Source organism: Pseudochaenichthys georgianus, chromosome 9 (assembly GCF_902827115.2).
Source record: "Pseudochaenichthys georgianus chromosome 9, fPseGeo1.2, whole genome shotgun sequence".
NCBI lineage: Eukaryota > Metazoa > Chordata > Actinopteri > Perciformes > Channichthyidae > Pseudochaenichthys > Pseudochaenichthys georgianus.
This window is the reverse complement of record NC_047511.1, coordinates 28425569-28443465: the sequence shown is the minus strand read 5'-3', so window position 1 is coordinate 28443465 and position 17897 is coordinate 28425569. Positions and strand designations below refer to the sequence as shown.

The following is a 17897-nucleotide window of genomic DNA, read 5'->3' as shown; positions in this document are numbered from 1 at the left end:
ACTGGCAACTTCTTATTATGGGAAATACGAAAACGTCTTTTAAAACTACAACTTCCAGTAGAGACGTGCCATAGAGAACATGTTGCGAAACAGAATAGCCAGCATGTGTAGTTCTGGGGACGGGGTGGGGGAGGGGGGACCCGTTCAAATCCAGTTTTGGACAGTCTGCCGTGGTTCCATCCCATTTCAAGTGCTGTTTGAGAATCGGCTTAACCCTCGGAGCACACTCTCCAATCACAGAGCTTGAGGACTATCACGGGGTTTGTCAAGAGCACATGGTGTAGTCCAAACGATAGCTGGGGATTCTGGGTAGTGTAGTGTCTTCTGCCATCCTTTACTCCTGGGAATGGACGCTCACATTACCTTTAAGGGCAGCCGACATAAACGAATGCCGTGCTTCCATGAGCGTCAAATCCCGACGCAGATGGGAATACATTGCAATCAGTTGAAAGCTATTTGCGTCTCTTTATGACGCTGAAGGAGCCTAGGAGCGTCACAATTGGACGCCACGGACACTGACCAAATGTCGCTATTGGACGCTTAGGGAGTGAGAGTGTGTTGGATATCGTTGTTGAACGTAGGAACATTTCATTAGCTCTTCAAATGATGCAGTCAATATCCCTCACTATGTGTTTTCAAGTATTTGACAGCACCAGTTGAGAAGCTTGGGTGGGCCAGTAACATCTCCCCATATTATACCCAAAATGCATAGTTGTAGCCAATGTGAACAGTTGGAAAACTGCTGTCTTCTTCTTGTTCCTAGTTGTTAAGGGCCTCGTGGAAGACAAGTGTTATGGCAACTACAATCATAGTTAGGCTGAGTTTTGTCTGTATGTTAGATTTCAGTGAGAAAGAGACGAAAAGAGAAAGAGTGATCGGACTATGAGAGGTGACTTCACAGACAGAGAGACATAGATTAAGATAAAGGGAGAATAGCACACTTGTGTTTGTGATCACATCAGTAGGTCCTCTGTTTTTCACTTGAAATGTACCTAAATCGTGTTCACCAACACGATTTTTAATCTATTGATTCGTGTTCACCAACACGATTTGCCCCTTTTTTTCGTGTTGCACAGCACGATTTTAAAAGCAATGTATTTCTACTGGTAATGTGTTTCGTGCCTGCAGGCTGCAGCACGTCTTTTTCTCCGGTCGGGTCGTGGAAGACCGGAAGCTGTGTGGTTCATAAAAACATGTTCTTACTCATTATCAAGCCACAGTTATTGCTTTTATTTTAAATCGTATAATTTCTGACTTTTGTTGCCGTCTGTGAGGAAAATAAATGGGGCTCAGAGCCTCAGGATACTGAAATCTGTATTTTTTAAATCTTTTTTTCCTTCTAATTTGTTATTCTTTTCAAAATAACACACTGTTATTTACTCACCAATAACACACAATTATCCTTGCTTTTATTTATTGGTTTAATTCCATAATCTCGGGCTTTTTTGGCGTCCGTCAGGAACTGAATTTCAAAATAAATATAACCGGAAACAGACATAGGCATTTCGAGCGTTTACCCAAGATCCTCAGCTATGGTTTTAAGCTCGCTGATTGGATGTGTTAGCCGCAATGCATGCTGGGATTTGGTGTTTATATTATATGAAATCCGGAAAACATTTTAAAAGAATAAAATAATACTTAATTCCGAGTGCTCTTGCTTTTCTCTTTGAAAGTCATCACATAACGGCATTGTAATACACGGTTCGGCTCCATTACATATTACAGATCTGCCGTAGTTCTTTATTTAGAGAGCCCTGATGAGAAGACCTTTGGAAAAACTGGAAGAAATGCCGCCGAAACTGAATACTTGACGTGGATCATAAATATATCAACATTTAAACAACATCTTCAATTTCTCTTCACACAATACGTCTCCTTGCAGTATCAACACTAATTCGGCTGACTTTTACATTTGATCTAATTCATAGATAGGTTATATTTACACAGGGGCGGATATACGGGGGGCAAGGGGGGGCAGCTGCCCCCCCCCCCCCCGGTGTAGAGCCTTGCCCCCCCAGCTGCCCCCCTAACTTTTGTTTCCTTAAAACTGTACTAAAACAAACCTACACTATTTCCACAAGCTTCTCAAGCAAGAAACAAGCATTACATTAGTTAAAAGTGAATCATTTTAAATATCATTTTAGGCCCGTTAAAAACGTAGACGGCCCTGCATTAAACTGCGGAGCGGTGTTCACACAGACCGCGGCTCACACAGTGTTGCCAACTTGGCGACTTTGTCGTTAAATGTGGTGGATTTCCAAACCCAAATCCAGACAACCACACTCCCCCGTGTCAAGACTGCAAATGAATTGCGCATGCGCCAACTGCCAAGCCGTCCTGGTTTTGAGCGGGATTTAAATGTAAAATGTAAATGTTTCTTCACAAATAACTGCCTTTGCTTAAATTGACTCACACAGCCTCAGTCACTCAATCACCTCGTCCACTGTGTGTGTGCCTCTCTGTGACAATGGCACAGTCTAAATTATATTATCAAAAGTACAGAAAGGAGTGGGAATCAATCCCCGAATATAAAGGATGATTGAAGCCATTTATTGGAGATGACACACGGGCAAACTGCCTTTATTGTAAGGGGGATTTCTATGCCAAACTGATATGCAAATTAGACGATGACGTCATTTAGCGACTTCTGGCGACTTTCCGGACAGCTAATAGCTACTTTCCTTACTATGGAGTTGGCAACACTGGGCTCACACCGCTGCAGAGAGGGAGCGAGCTGTCCCAGCACCTATGGATCAGCTTCCCCATCCACTAGTTTTGTTTTTACTAAGGACGAGAGCTTGAAACTAAATATTAATAAAACGCTGCCGTTTGAATCGATAGCGTTTAACAGATGGGCGCTGTTTGGGGCATTACGCTACAAAATACTACGCAGACAGCGCTAGCTGGGAGATCGATCACTTTGCTAAACTACGTGGTTGCCTACTATTAAATCCACGTAAACTACACATCACAGCCATGAGGCCAGATCAATGAAACCAGGATACATCCTTTACCGTAAAAACTGGATCTAAACACAGCTGCCTGTGTGCGTTTGATAAATACTTTCTGATGATATGCTACTTATTAGCTAGGCTACATGGCCCTAACGTGTAAAGTTATACAAGCATTTGTACCAGTGCTTTTCACAAGTAGACTCTTGCAGGCCAGAGTAGCTGGAGTGATTCAACAACAACAAAAAGACATATCTGAGAAGTGATCAGGACGAACAGAAAGAGGAAAAGGAAAAGAGAGTTCACTGAAGAGACCAGGAGGGTCAGAGCAGGAGGAAAAGAGAGTTCACTGAAGAGACCAGGAGGGTCAGAGCAGGAGGAAAAGAGAGTTCACTGAAGAGACCAGAAGGGTCAGAGCAGGAGGAAGCCAGGAGGAGATGAAGACATTAGTGGTGAAGAAGAAGAAATGTATGTGAGGAATAAAGATGAAGTATCAGAAAGAGGGACTGAGGCAGGGATCAGGAGGCAGGTGAAAATCCAGCTGGACCACATGGTATGTTCTTATTCTCCTTACATGTTCCATTACAGCAGCACAATCTAGCAGCTCTTAGTAGTGACAATTATTGATTGAAATGTGTTGCTGCACAGGTCACCTTTAGCTCTCTGAAGAAATGGGTGATGCCATTTGTGTACTTAATTATAACTAAGCACTTACAATATGCAGAATTAGAGTATTCTCTGAATCGGGTGCCTTTTGGGTCTTTATATCTTTGAAAAATTAAACCAAAATGTTTGGTCAACATCTGGTAGTGGACTACTTACATTTTCCCACCCCAGGCACAACATATAAATAATTACTAGGAATGTACTTGAAAACATTTAACAGGGTTGAAGTTTTTGACAAAAAGTAGGCATGAGACCTTGTTTAGCTAAGATATGGCACCACATGGAAATCAAGGACATTACAAAATTGTAATATTTTGCAAAACTATTGTTTATTTTGTAATAAACAATTATATACTATTATTAATTCATATAACAGAGTTGAAATGTTGAGCTTGTCAATCTTAATCTGAAAATACAAAAACTAAAATATAGGTAAGAGAAGAAACTGACACTTTTGTGATGTAATTCCCTCAATGCAGATCACACATGGACTGATCCATTATTTTAATAGGAGGGTAAATGGTATGGCGTGACGGGGTTGAAACAAACTGAGGGACGTGTGTCAATATTGCAATTTCATAGATAATTCAAGTATTTTTGCAGAATTTATTTTTGATCAGTTAAAGTTGTCAAGCATATGATTATATTAGCAGCAACATTTTGGAATAATTGGCCATTTTGATTTGTTTAATATTAAATTAATATGTAATAATGCTTAGTGAGCACATGCAAATATGTCTGTCTAATACTAAGACAACACATTTTTTTAAAACAAAATATATATTTAATTTTACATTGTAATGCAAAACAACCTGTTCCATTAATTAATTGCTTTAAAATACATTTTGTAGTTTCCTTTCATTTAAAATTATTGAAATAAGCTTGGGGGACTCAAAGGGCACCCGATTGTTTGTCTGAACACCTTGTTTCTCTTGTGCATTAAGAACACTTGTGTTAGGGCATGAATTAACAATAAATAGGTTATATACAGTATAAAATACCACGTACTGTCCGCCCTCCCATGCCACCCTGGCATGACCTCTTGCCCCCCCTTTGCCACCCCATGTCAAATGTTCTAGAACCGCCACTGTATTTACACCATAACGGTGCACAGCTGATATAAAAGGACTGTAGTTTTTAAAGATATTACTGATTTTCTTTGAATGTAAGAATGTAAATACTGAGTCTGAAATAGTATAGCAATATGCTGTAAAATTATGTGAAAGCATGCATAAAACTATACATCTTCAGATGTTGTACATACACACTAATAATACAAAGTTATTATGGCTGTGTGTACCTTGTGTGCACCTCCTAGTGGTTAAAGCACGTTATTGAATTATTGTTTTTATGTGTTATATTTGATTAAAAAAATATTAAGAGTACATACTTTCATAGGGGGAAAGTATAAATATATAAATATAGAATATAAAAAATCAAGAAGATACTATAAGTGATCTCTACAATAAAACAGTTTAGTGCAGGATGTACAAAGATATTAATAGGAGGAGGTGCAAAACAGAAAAACGGATTAACCTTTATTTAAACATTAAATAACAGATTAAGGTCTTCTTTTAAATAAGAAAAAAACTTTGGGGGTATCTATCTACAGATAAATATTAAGCCTGACAAAGTACTTAACGTCTAATATATTGCTTTCCTGCAATGTTAACTATGTTGAAGCACTTATTTTAACTGATATTATACATATGAATTATACTCTTATGTATGTAGATAGAATAAGAAATGTGCAGAATATGACAGTTTAATGGTGGAGGTACACACATATTGATAGATGTCTTGTAATGCACTGTTGAGGAACCTGTGACCCAAGTTTTTTATTCATTGCATAACTACACCGTAGTTGTGTATGATATGTCAATAAACCTTTGAAAATCTTGAAAGGGATGTGCAAAATAGCCATAATATACAGTCTTTAATTAACTATTAGTAGAGAATAACGAGTAATGAATATACTTTATTACTTGTTTCCATTCATGTCAATTGCAGATACATGTTTAGTCTTCTCAAGCTTGATTGTTGGCACTTGACAATCACCTTACCTGAATTTTACTCAGGTGTAACTAAAGTCTGATTTAAGGGTTGTTTATATTTCACATAATTAATCAGAATCTGCAAAGTAACTCAAATAAATGCAGTGGAGTAAAAATACCAGGTTAACCTCTGCATTGTAGTGGAGTAGAATTACAAAGTAGCAATGAGCTGTCATGTGGGTATATATTAATGCTATATATTAATGCTGCGCATTATGGACACAAGCGATTTTCACCCATTTATTAATTATATGTTTTACATTTGATAACACCAATGTGTTTAATACTGGCAACTTCTAATTGTGGGAAAAACGAAAACGTTCAGTAGAGACGTCCCATAGAACATTTTGCGAAACACAATAGCCAGCATGTGTAGTTCTGGGGGGGTGTTCGATTCCAGTTTTGGATAGTCTGGCGTGGTTTCGTTCCATTGCACACAGCTGTTTGACGCTCTGCGTAACCTTACGGGGACTGTAGTCCTAAACGATAGCTGGGGATTATGGGTAGTGTAGTGTCTTCGGCCATCCTAAACTCAGAAATGTTGACAATCGCAATGATGCTCGAAATGTCCCTTATAGGCCTACGTCTGTTTCCGGTTATTTTTATTTTGAAATTCAGTTCCTGACGGACACCAAAAAAGCCCGAGATTATGGAATTAAACCAATAAATAAAAGCAAGGATAATTGTGTGTTATTGGTGAGTAATTAACAGTGTGTTATTTTGAAAAGAATAACAAATAAGAAGGAAAAAATATTTAAAAATACAGATTTCAGTATCCTGAGGCTCTGAGACCCATTTATTTTCCTCACAGACTGCAACAAAAGTCAGAAATTATACGATTTAAAATAAAAGCAATAATTGTGGCTTGATATTGAGGAAGAACATGTTTTTATGAACCACACAGCTTCCGGTCTCCCACGACCCGACCGGAGAAAAAGACGTGCTGCAGGCAGTAGAAATACATTGCTTTTAAAATCGTGCTGTGCAACACGGAAAAAAGGGGCAAATCGTGTTCTTGAACATGAATCAATAGATTAAAAGTCGTGTTGGTGAACACGAAATGCCGTGAGACTGGGTTGAAATATGTAGACAGCGTTAACAGGAGAAGAAAAGAGAGGGTCTCCCTCTTCTGTGGCAGATTGATGCCAAGACACCCTTTCGTGTGACAAGCCACAAAAAAAAAAGACAGAAAAAGAGAATAAGAAAGAAATACATAAACACAAAGTGAAAGAGATAATTGGTTATGGCTGTTAGAATTGCATTTTTTCCCTTAGTTGTTATAAAATAGCACTTACAAAATGTGTATCTCAAATGAATAGACACATATTGTATTTACTTGCCGTATTTTATCTGTGTTATTGGGTTGCACTGTTGGAGGAGCCTGGGATTTAAGATTTTCATCGACATAACTACACTGTAGCTATGTACGAATGACAATAAATGCCTTGAACATTGAACATGGTTAGGAAAGCCATGTGATGAAAACAGACTGTGAAACAATAGGCACACAAGCTTCAGTGTGGTGACAAGAATTGTGATGAATACACCCAGCAGACTGTTGTGTTAGCATTGATTCCAGCTAATCAGCCTTTAGAAGATACAGTCCTGATCTAAGTACTGTCTATACAGGAAAGAGACTGTCACATTGAAGAACATCTCTCTTCTTTCCCATTATCTTCTTATCATCTTGTACACCATGTGCCTGGCAGAGGAGACAGTGGATACACTCCACACTAACCTTGTATATCTAAAGCAAGATAGAGGGTACAGACGGTGCGCAAACAGTGTTCAGTCTCATTTCAATTTGATCCCATTTAGATTTAACAATTTACGGAAACATTTAGCATAGACCAAAATAACCTCCTATACCTAACTGTATTTTATTAATTGTACTTTCATTTACCCCTTTTCTTGATTATTCATGATTGAAATTAGTTTCCAAAAAAAGACATGTAGTTGTTATCAATCTTTTGGTGGGATTAACTACAAAAGTGAATGTACATCTTGAAAGTGAATGGTTCCCAATGTTTTCTGCATGTGACCTTTAAACTAATAATTATATACTTGCAATCCCTCATGGCCTTGCTGTGGACATTAGCTGTAGGTTAGACTAATGAGTGACCCCAAGATTGGCAAATTACTAATATAAATCCCCTCCAAGGTAATTAAGCAAGTCGATCAGGAAGCTTTCTGGTAACACGCCAAACTAAATTCACTGGTCACTATTTTACACATTTTGAAATGCAAACAAGAACGTCATCTGGTATCAACTTATCAAGCGGAACATTCATGTAAAGAACAGGAAGGATCTCATTCCCATTATGCTATTAGGCGATAACTGAGATTAAAGGCTCTGGTGCCATATATTCAAGTTATCTATAGCGAACAACATTAGCTTTGGGAATTGGCTAACAACAGGTGACAAGTAGAGCAGGAAATAAGATGCTCCCCAGTCCTTCATTCATTAGAGACAATTACAGCATAGCTCGTTAATATTCTCCACCAATCAGGCCCATTATATGGGAACTTAATTGTATTCTGCAGGACTGTGATTGGGTGATTAATGGATCAATCATGGTATGATTCAATAGTAGCCAGTTGGAGTGCTGACCATCTGGACGCACTGGGCCACACATGAACCTAGTTAACTGAAGGGATAATTAAAGAGGGATGGGAGGAAGGAGGAAAGAGGGACGCAATTATCTTGTTTGTGTCTCTTCTCTGTTCATATCTGTATTCAACACTGTTTAACATTACACTGCAACCTTGACATTTTAAATCATGTATCACTTGCCTGGCCTTGCTCTACATGTCTGTTTTTGTTTCAATTTGTTTCTATTTTCAGCACTGCCTGCTGCCAAATAATGAGACTTCTGGTTTAAGTGAAAATGAGGGGAAAAGGGTACATTTCAGGCACAACTGTTTACATTATCTTAAGTAACCCCTTGTGTATAGCTCTAATGAGAACTTGCATTGTGCATCTCATAAATGTGTTGGTTTAAACATTGAACAAATGGACCATTAACATAGCTGACTGCTGTCCAGCAGCTCTCTCTGCCACACAACAGATGGTATTATTTCTGCACTGTGATAGTCTTTGGATCAAATTCAATCTTCACACACTATGCCATCCATTCACACACACACACACACAATATCAAAGACATCCACTCAAACTCTCTCCCTCTGACACATACACACTATTTTCATACTTCACGGTTTAAATGTGTACAGTTATGTCCACTAGCCAATGACTGATCTCTGTGAGATGCTGCCAAGTAGTTTCACAGCGACCACAGAATGTCATAGTTGGTATGAGGTGTCTCCACAAACACATATGGACCTTGTCTTTTGGTGCTGGCATGCTCTGACCAAACACAGCCTTTTCACTGCAATGCATGGCATGTTCAGCAGACACAAGAGCTGTTTATTCTACTGTTTAAAATAGTTACCATCTACTTTTTTTTTTTAAACATTCAACCAATTGACCAAATACAAAAGCTTCATGCATCACATCCCATTGGAGTAAATGAGTAGTCTTCACACGTTATATCACTTTTCTTTAATTAGATAATTATATATTTCTCACTCTTTCCTAGACTCAGACCTGGACAAAACTCTTGTTAAAGACATGTTTGAACCTCGAACAATAACAGCATGAAGAATGCTGATTGTCTTGATTAACCTAATAATTTCCGACATAAAAAAGTGTCAACAATTTTCAAGTGTTGAAGACCAAGTTAAACAGTAAAAGCTTTATCCAGGTCTGCACCATCTACCTTTTGTTCTTGGACAGGTGCAGCTCACTGACGCTGCAGCGCTTCTTTTTCCTCAAGAGTAGTGGCAGAGCTTTAGTGATTGGACTGATGAGCAGGGCATCCAATAAGCGCTGAGACACTGATTTCTCAGGAGACTGGTGACTGCCCTGATAAGTTGTTCTGACACTGACGTCACATTGAGGAAGAGATGAGGAAGAGTATCAAAGGGAAATAGTGGTGAAACTTAAGATAGGGATAATTGGCAGGGAATACATGTATGGATACTTTCAGGGATAATCATGCTCACGCACACGCACACACACACACACACACACACACACACACACACACACACACACACACACACACACACACACACACACACACACACACACACACACACACATACACCCATGCACACACACACACACACACACACACACACACACACACACACACACACACACACACACACACACACACACACACACACACACACACACACACACACACACACACACACACACACACACACACACACACACACACACACACACACACACACACACACACACACACACACACACACACACACACACACACACACACACACAGACATCACATATTGGAAAGATAGTTGTAGCAATTAATGACCTGCCAGTGAAAACTTTACCTGATGTGAATCAAAACATTATAATTGTTATGCAGCACCTTTGTTGAAATGAAAGGTCACACTGAGTTTGCAGCAGAGAGGTGGTAGCTTGAGTATGTAGTTTGTGGTCATCACATCTTGATAAATTATAAGTCCACAGCACTCAAACTTGTTTGAGTCTGTGCTGTCCTCTAGTGGTGTCAGAGGACAATTGCTAGACCAGGGTACCAAAGTAAAGCAAATGATCAGAGTCACATTCTTTTTGGACCTATTACGCATTCTGGGGTCACACTAAGAACTTTTATCTCAAACCCGATGTACCTTTCAGCTGTGGGCAGTCCCAGGCTTGGTGACTGTGTGACAGTACTATCTGAAGCTGGTGGTCCATCAATAGGGACATGATCAGAAGAAGCATCTGGTGCTTTGATTTGACCTAATGAAGAGTCATTGACATGTGACAAGTATAGAACAGGTGATGGACAAGAAACAGGTAAACAGGATACTATAATTTGGGTATGAACAGGACTGGGTCCAAGAACATGTGGGATGTGCTGGCATCAGGAGAAGTGTCATTTAACTTCTGTGAATTACATTATGGTATTTGACTTGGTGTTGAACCAGTATATATAAAGGCACCACGATAGCTCATGTTGGACAAATTGGTTGAGTATTTTTGGCAAAACATGTCAACAGAACTTGAATACATAATTTGGATGGCAACCAAGTGAAGGGCTGTTGTACAAGACACATCGTTCTCTTGGTGTTGAGTTATTAAGAGGCTGCCAGGTTTGGAAATGTGGGCATAATTGGGGATTGTTGCGTCCTTCTCTGGCTGTTGCTGATTGGCGGATGAACCTGACCCCTGTGGCTGTGGTTGGTCAATGTGAACAGATGTGGGTGTGGCTCCTGCATCATAACGTCCACTTAATGCTGGGTGTGAAACTCCGACTTCAGATGATTTATGTGGAGATCTGTCACTGGCAGATAACAGATAGCAAAGCATAATAGTACTTAGTTTTTGGTGTAACTTAACCATATATAGATCTTAGATTAAAGAGTAAATGTGTTATAGTGCAGGTGTGAAAAGATCAGAACATTGTAAATCAGTGTTAAACCTTGCAAAAAGTAAGTTTGTGACACATCAATGTATTAAACATTTGGTTAAATGTTTGTACATCACAGAATAGACGTTAGTGTCTGTTATTTATCAAAAACCCTTAAATGTCTTATCGGAAGTGACTACTGTGTTGCGGGACAATTTATCATGACAGGTGAAGGATTCAAAAAAGGTTTAACAAGTTTAAATGATAAATTATACCTGACCTCTCCACTGTTTGTCTCAGTTTCAGAGAGACATTTAGAAGAACATGCAGTGAAGGAACTAAGGAAGTAGGGGAGAAAGGAAGAAATGACAGGGACACCAGAGACAGAGAGAAAAGGAAACAAGAAAAAATCATATCACTTTATTAGCTCTAATATAGTATGATAGTTTGTCTTCAAACTCAAAACACAAGATATATACGTTTTAGCTACTAGATTGACAACTATTTAAATGCAACAGAATGAAATTCTACAAAGAAGAAACTGTCATTAAAATCAATCAATACTTTTTTATTTATATAGCCTAATATCACAACTTACGCTTTTGTCTCTGGGCTTTAAAGTGAGCATTCTGTAGTAAACATAGGGATGAAATATATGTAAAGGCACTGGAGAAATATTATATTTAGAAAAGGTCTCAAAATAAAACCTTAGCATTACAATCCATTTATAGCATTTATTCAGTAACTTTGAAAAACATCTTATCTGAACAACCTGCTCACTGAAAAGAGCCTTTTTGACTTGCATATACCTCTTATCATACAGCACCTATCTGTAGAGCTGCTTACATCCAAGGAAATGGCCTTTTAACTATTGCTTTATATAAACTGTACAAACATTGTAAGTTTAAATCTCTTTTTCCATTACTCAGCTGCCACCATATTTCAAGATACTGAAAATTGATAACTGAAAACTGATAACTGATCAAACCTTGATCAGTTAGTTCCAATGCCATAAACAAACCATTAAAGCTATTGAATAGGTTTGACTAATCTTCCATATAATATATCTTAACAAACTTCCAAAATACGTGAAAAACATACACTGCCGTGTGAGAGTGCACACAAGCCAGATTAGCTATTTTCCGATGTGATAAATGTCTCCTTTGTCCAAACCACACACCTCCCCATTGACATATATTACAGTGGTAGGAACAACTTTAATGTCACACATCTGTAATAAATGGGATTAAAAGTTCTGTATGTTCTTAACAAAAATCTGCCATTGAAAAATGTGAAAGACCACGAATGCAGAAAGCTATTTTTTTTACCAAATCACTACCATGTTCACCGAAAGGAGCATAAAAATGCTTTAATCAAACCCAAATTCAAGTACAATGAATAACACAAATAAGAGTTAGTTTTAATGCTCCTAAAGTTTACCTTTAGGTTCAGTAGATTGGCCAGTGGCCAGACACGTATCAGTAACGCTCAATTTAAAAGTCTGAATGAGGCTAATTAAAAAAAACGGTCAAGGACAAGCCCAAGCACACGCGCGCACACACACACACACACACACACACACACACACACACACACACACACACACACACACACACACACACACACACACACACACACACACACACACACACACACACACACACACACACACACACACACACACACACACACACACACACACACACACACACACACACACACACACACAGAAACACCCAATAGTTCCTTTGAACAGTCACTCCACGTTTATTTAATTTATTTCCATTATGTTATCACTTAAGCAGTCTAATTCATCAGAAAACCACCCACAGAAGTAAAACTGATATAATTCACACATACACAGGGACACACTCACACGCACACACAGTCTACTGGACATTGAGGGTGCGAGCAGACACTCCGTGATGCCAGTCTCTCAGCTCGTTGTACTTAGGACCAATCAACATTCGAGTGGTGGTCTTGTTTGCTTTGCTGTCACAGGAGGAGAGAGAAAAGAAGAGAAAAACACAGCAAACAAGAAAGAAAAGAAGAATTTAGGAAACGCAGAGAGATTGCCCTGCATTCATAAGATATACTTACAAGCCATGCTACAAGGAAAGCCTGATGATATGGTAAGGTGTCTGACGCCACAAACAAGATGCTGATTGTAGAAAACTATTTGATGGGTTGGATATGTGAAGTTATGCTGTTATCATCAGAATAGAAAATGACAGAAATCAATACAGATAGATAAAGAAAATAAACTGTAAGGAATATCTGGAGAACAGTTAACTCCTGTCACATGAGGTCTTAATGCAGCCCATGGATCATGGCCAATATGGACTGAAATGATGAATACATTTCACAGTAAGGAAACAACACACAGAAAGGAAATGTCTGCATGTTAACACAAATGACCACAGACACACATTGATCACATGTATCGCAACAAATCACAAAAAGCAATGGACAGCCAATGGGTCACATCACACTAAGAGCAACACCAACATACCAGCCATGATTGTTCACAACACAATCAAATGTCAAAACAAAATGCAGCACTGCAAGGTTGTCACATCCACAAACCATTGCAAAGACAACCGGTAGGAGCAGACACACCATCACACAAAATAACTTTCAGTAATCTCAGAGGGGTATTAAAACCGCTTTCTGAACTTTTGGAGCAACTACAAATGAACATATTGCAAGGTGTACAAAGGTCTGGCTTTTGACTTAATGCCTCAAATGTGATCCTGTCTCTGCCGTCTAGACAGGAAGAGACCACCCAGCATCAATTAAGCTTCCAGAAATGTGCCATAGAGATCTGATTTTTGGGACTCCTTGTATGTTAATGTGGACTTTATATGTTAGCCCAAAGAAGAGGGTTAACCCGAATTTTGGAAAGTATAGTTACAAAAAACAATGCACAAACACAATGGATTATAAGGAGTTTTGGACAAACATTGCACTTACTTCGTCTTGGCTGCCTCAGCTTCCTCGTCTTGAGCTACAAGCGAAAATATAAAAAGTCCATTAAAGAATAAAAAAGGGTAGTATTTAGCTTGTATTTTAAGTTAATTAAAATAGAGCCTTAGTTTGTCATTCATTTAAACATAAATACTATGGTTCACTTCACAGTATGCATATTGATTTTGCCATGTTTATTTGACTATTTATTGTTGCCCTTTGCTCAGATGTGACCCTTACATTAACTATATAACTATATAACGTTTTTCAGTAACACACCACGCTCGGTTCCGGTGATCTGAGCCAGAATCCTGAAAGACCTGGACTGGGTGGTGCCGGAGCGTGGGCGCCAGTCCTCTGTGTCCTCCGTTATGCGCTTCCTGCTGGCATCAGCATGAGTGGGCACATGATAGAAATGGATGTCTGTGTCCACGATATGTTTCCTGGGCACTCTGGAAGGACAGGATGGATAATATCAGCAAATATACTTTTGAATTCAAATCCTCTCTCTTACATGATTGATGAAAGTGAAAAGTACACTTGTTAAATTGTTGTAGTGTACTGTAGATAGTTAGCTCCGACCATCAGAGTGTGTTGTGGAACAAAGCCGTGTTTAGTCTTTTTATGAGGTTAATTTCAACCAAGGATTTACAGTGATATACAGTACACATATTTACATTATTAAAAACACAATAATTCAGTTAGAGGAATGGCATCTTTTTAGACTGGAGGTTACATTAATTGAAAATGCAGCAGACTACACTTTGTTAAATTTGGTGTCTAGGTCTGAACCAATCTGATACCTTGGTGGCTGGGGTTTTCTTAAAAACCGTCGACAGAAAAGAGCAGGACAGAAGAAAAGAGAAATAGAGTGAATAAAGGCAGGCTAAAAATAAATCAGATACATTTATAACAGTCATAAAGAGACAGAAAATACTTACTTTAGAATACTTTGAGGTCCACTAAAAGGATAGGAAAGCAGAGAAAGAGGAAAATTCACAGTTATGAAGAATTAATTAAGAAATAAAAAAAAAGTATCAAAGTAAATGTTAACAAGCAGGCAGTATAATAGCTGAAAGTAAATAATAAAAGTTAAAACCCATATGGACCACGACTCCCAATGCATGCAAAACACCCAAATCAACGATCTATTTCCAACCACATGGTGGTGCTACTGGATTGTCTTGACTCTTATAAAAGTCTAGTCATTCATAATTTGGACAGTAAAAAAAGGAAGATTTCAATGGAATTAAAATGTAATGAAACACATGAGTGTTTAGCATAAACATGATTTAACGTGTGTGTGTGTTTTTGGGAACACATCATAAAATGTGTGCAAACCTACAATCTTTGCAAAAAGGCTGCTGACAGGCCTTTTTACTAATTGACTGTCAATAAATCAACTCCTATGACAAATATACACACATACATACAAAGGGGCATTGAAGAGTAGTCAGACCCCGCTGTTAATAAATCAACTCTAAATACACACACCCACCAACACTTACCTAGCACAATGAATAGACTTATTTATGAGTGTCTCAACACATTCTTGTCACTGCAGCAGCTATGTGGGTGTGGGAGTGTTGACGGCTCTATGTGAGCCTGGTCACACACTTACAGTTAGACTGGAGGTGTCTGACAAAACAGCCTGTATGGGTGTGCCACTCTATAAGTGATTTATAGTTAAACAATTCACTGTGGCTTCAGCATTTTGTATTACACACAACATGTTCCATTTTAATTAGCTGAATGCATGTGTGCTGCAGTTCTTGCATAATTACAACATAAAAGATAATCCGACTAAACTATTCACATAACTAGCATAAATCATGCTCTGCAGTAAAATCATAGGCAAATGCATGCAGCTGCCATGATACTGTAGACACAAGACGGTGGATAGAAAAAAAAGGAAGCAGGCAGTCCAACACTCATAAAGACATGCTTCAGGGACTAACTTTGTGATCTGTTGACAAGCCGCAGTCTGCAAAGCAGGAACACAAGGGTTGAAAGGTAGGGAGAAGGAAAGAGAACATAGACATGTCCACACTTTTGTCATTTTACAGTAATACATTCAAAGGTGTCATTCAAAAAACCCTTCTGAGATGAACCACACAGATCATTTGAAGCATGCAAACAGGTAAGCAACATGAAAGGATGCACACACATGCAGTCTTACATTCTGACCTCAGTAATATAAAAAATACATATTAATCATTTTCACTGGCAGGCAGCTAATCTGTTCCCTTTTACGGGTTGCTAATCAATAGCATATGTTGTTGCCATTGTATGTGTGGAAAATTGACCAGATGTGTTTGCACAAATTGGGGAATAAAGGAAAAAACTAGTTATTTCAAATTCCAAAAAAAGAAAAAGAATGGGTCTACCGATACCGCATGTTGAGCTCTACTGACAGTGCTTTTACTGTGAATATGCAAAAATGATTTAAAGATGAAAAGAACATTGAAATAGAAATGTTTACATGAAGAAAGCAGGTCAAAGCCCAAAAGACTGAAGACAGGTCCAGATCTTGCCTTGGTATAATATTACATGCTATCAAATGACATCAGGAATACTTTTGGAAGGCTATGTACCAAACTCAATGGTGTGTGTTTGTCACCACACAAGATTATGTTGTACAGATTGCTGGTGTGTGCCGAGTGTCACAGAGAGAGAAAACAGTGATCACTGAGTTCTGCCCCTTTAACCCCTTTTAAGGCTTTAACTTTTCACAGAGTTTATCTACAATTTTCTAAATGAATTGTACTTCTAAAGGAGTACTTCTTCCCCTACTGGATGTATGACATTCTTGCCAGGGATATTATTTTTACTTATCCTATTATATGTTTCATTATTTTAACGGGAATGCCAACGCTGAATTAAAGACCATCAATTATCTAGTTATCTATCGCAGAGACCCAGCTCTTACATATCTTTTAGTACAGAATATCCCTTCCCTGAGGTTCCTAAAGAAAACAAATGGTTTATAAATCTAGTTTATTTTGCTTAAACATCAGTGTTTCCAGATTTGTTTATGAAGTTGTCTAACATTACATAGGACACAAATAACTGAAAGTATTTCTGATTGGTGACATCTGTTTGTTAAATGGTAACCAAACCAGCAGCACATTGCCACATTTTGAGTGTTACATTTCAACACTTTAATAAACAAGACTCAAACCAGAGGCATCCTAGTTTGGCTTGTTTTGCAGAGATCCTAATAGTTAGCAATATAGTATTTTGATCTGTTTTAAAAGATGTTCTTTTATAAAGGAAACACAAAAAAGACATATGATTCTGATTTATGATGTGAACTTTGAGAAGATTTCAAGATTCAAGACTGGAGCCAGTAACGAACATAAACATTGACAGAAGCTTTTAAAAACCCCTAAAATAATATAGCACATATATATTACACATGTCAAGGAGCATTTCATCTCCCATTTGAAAGTTTGAACAGAACCAAGACGCAGAAAGTCGGAGGGAGATAAAGTGCAGAGAATGGATTGATCCGTATATTTGATTGGCTAGAGTGAACGCCACTCACCCATTAAACTCCAAAGGCAAGGCTCCGACCTGACTCTCCAACAGGCCCCGCCTCTGCCCCATGGCCACCTCACATGCGTTCTCAGTGGAGTAGAGGTGGATTGGTGTGTTATACACTGATGGCTGGGGCGCAACAAGGCCAGGGGGGGAGGGGGAGGAAGAGGATGGGTAAGAGACAGGAGGTGGAGGAGGGGGGATGGTGTAGGAGGAGGCAGGAGTGAAGGCAGAGGATGGGGATGGGATGAAGGGTGAGTAAGGGG

General features: G+C 38.6%; 1 protein-coding gene across 2 annotated transcripts in view; it reads right to left on the bottom strand.

The window, feature by feature from the left end:
* pdlim5a (PDZ and LIM domain 5a) overlaps nt 1–17897 on the bottom strand; it is a 97584-nt gene that overhangs the window by 17233 nt on the left and 62454 nt on the right. The window contains exons 5-9 of one of the 2 annotated variants that reach the window (XM_034091024.2): nt 16050–16075; nt 15033–15053; nt 14895–14912; nt 14371–14543; nt 14098–14131 (exon numbers count right to left, since the gene is read on the bottom strand). In XM_034091024.2, coding sequence (XP_033946915.1) covers nt 14098–14131; nt 14371–14543; nt 14895–14912; nt 15033–15053; nt 16050–16075 — 272 coding nt within the window. The remainder of the gene's footprint in view (nt 1–14097; nt 14132–14370; nt 14544–14894; nt 14913–15032; nt 15054–16049; nt 16076–17897) is intronic. The other variant, XM_034091025.2, reaches the window with a different exon arrangement.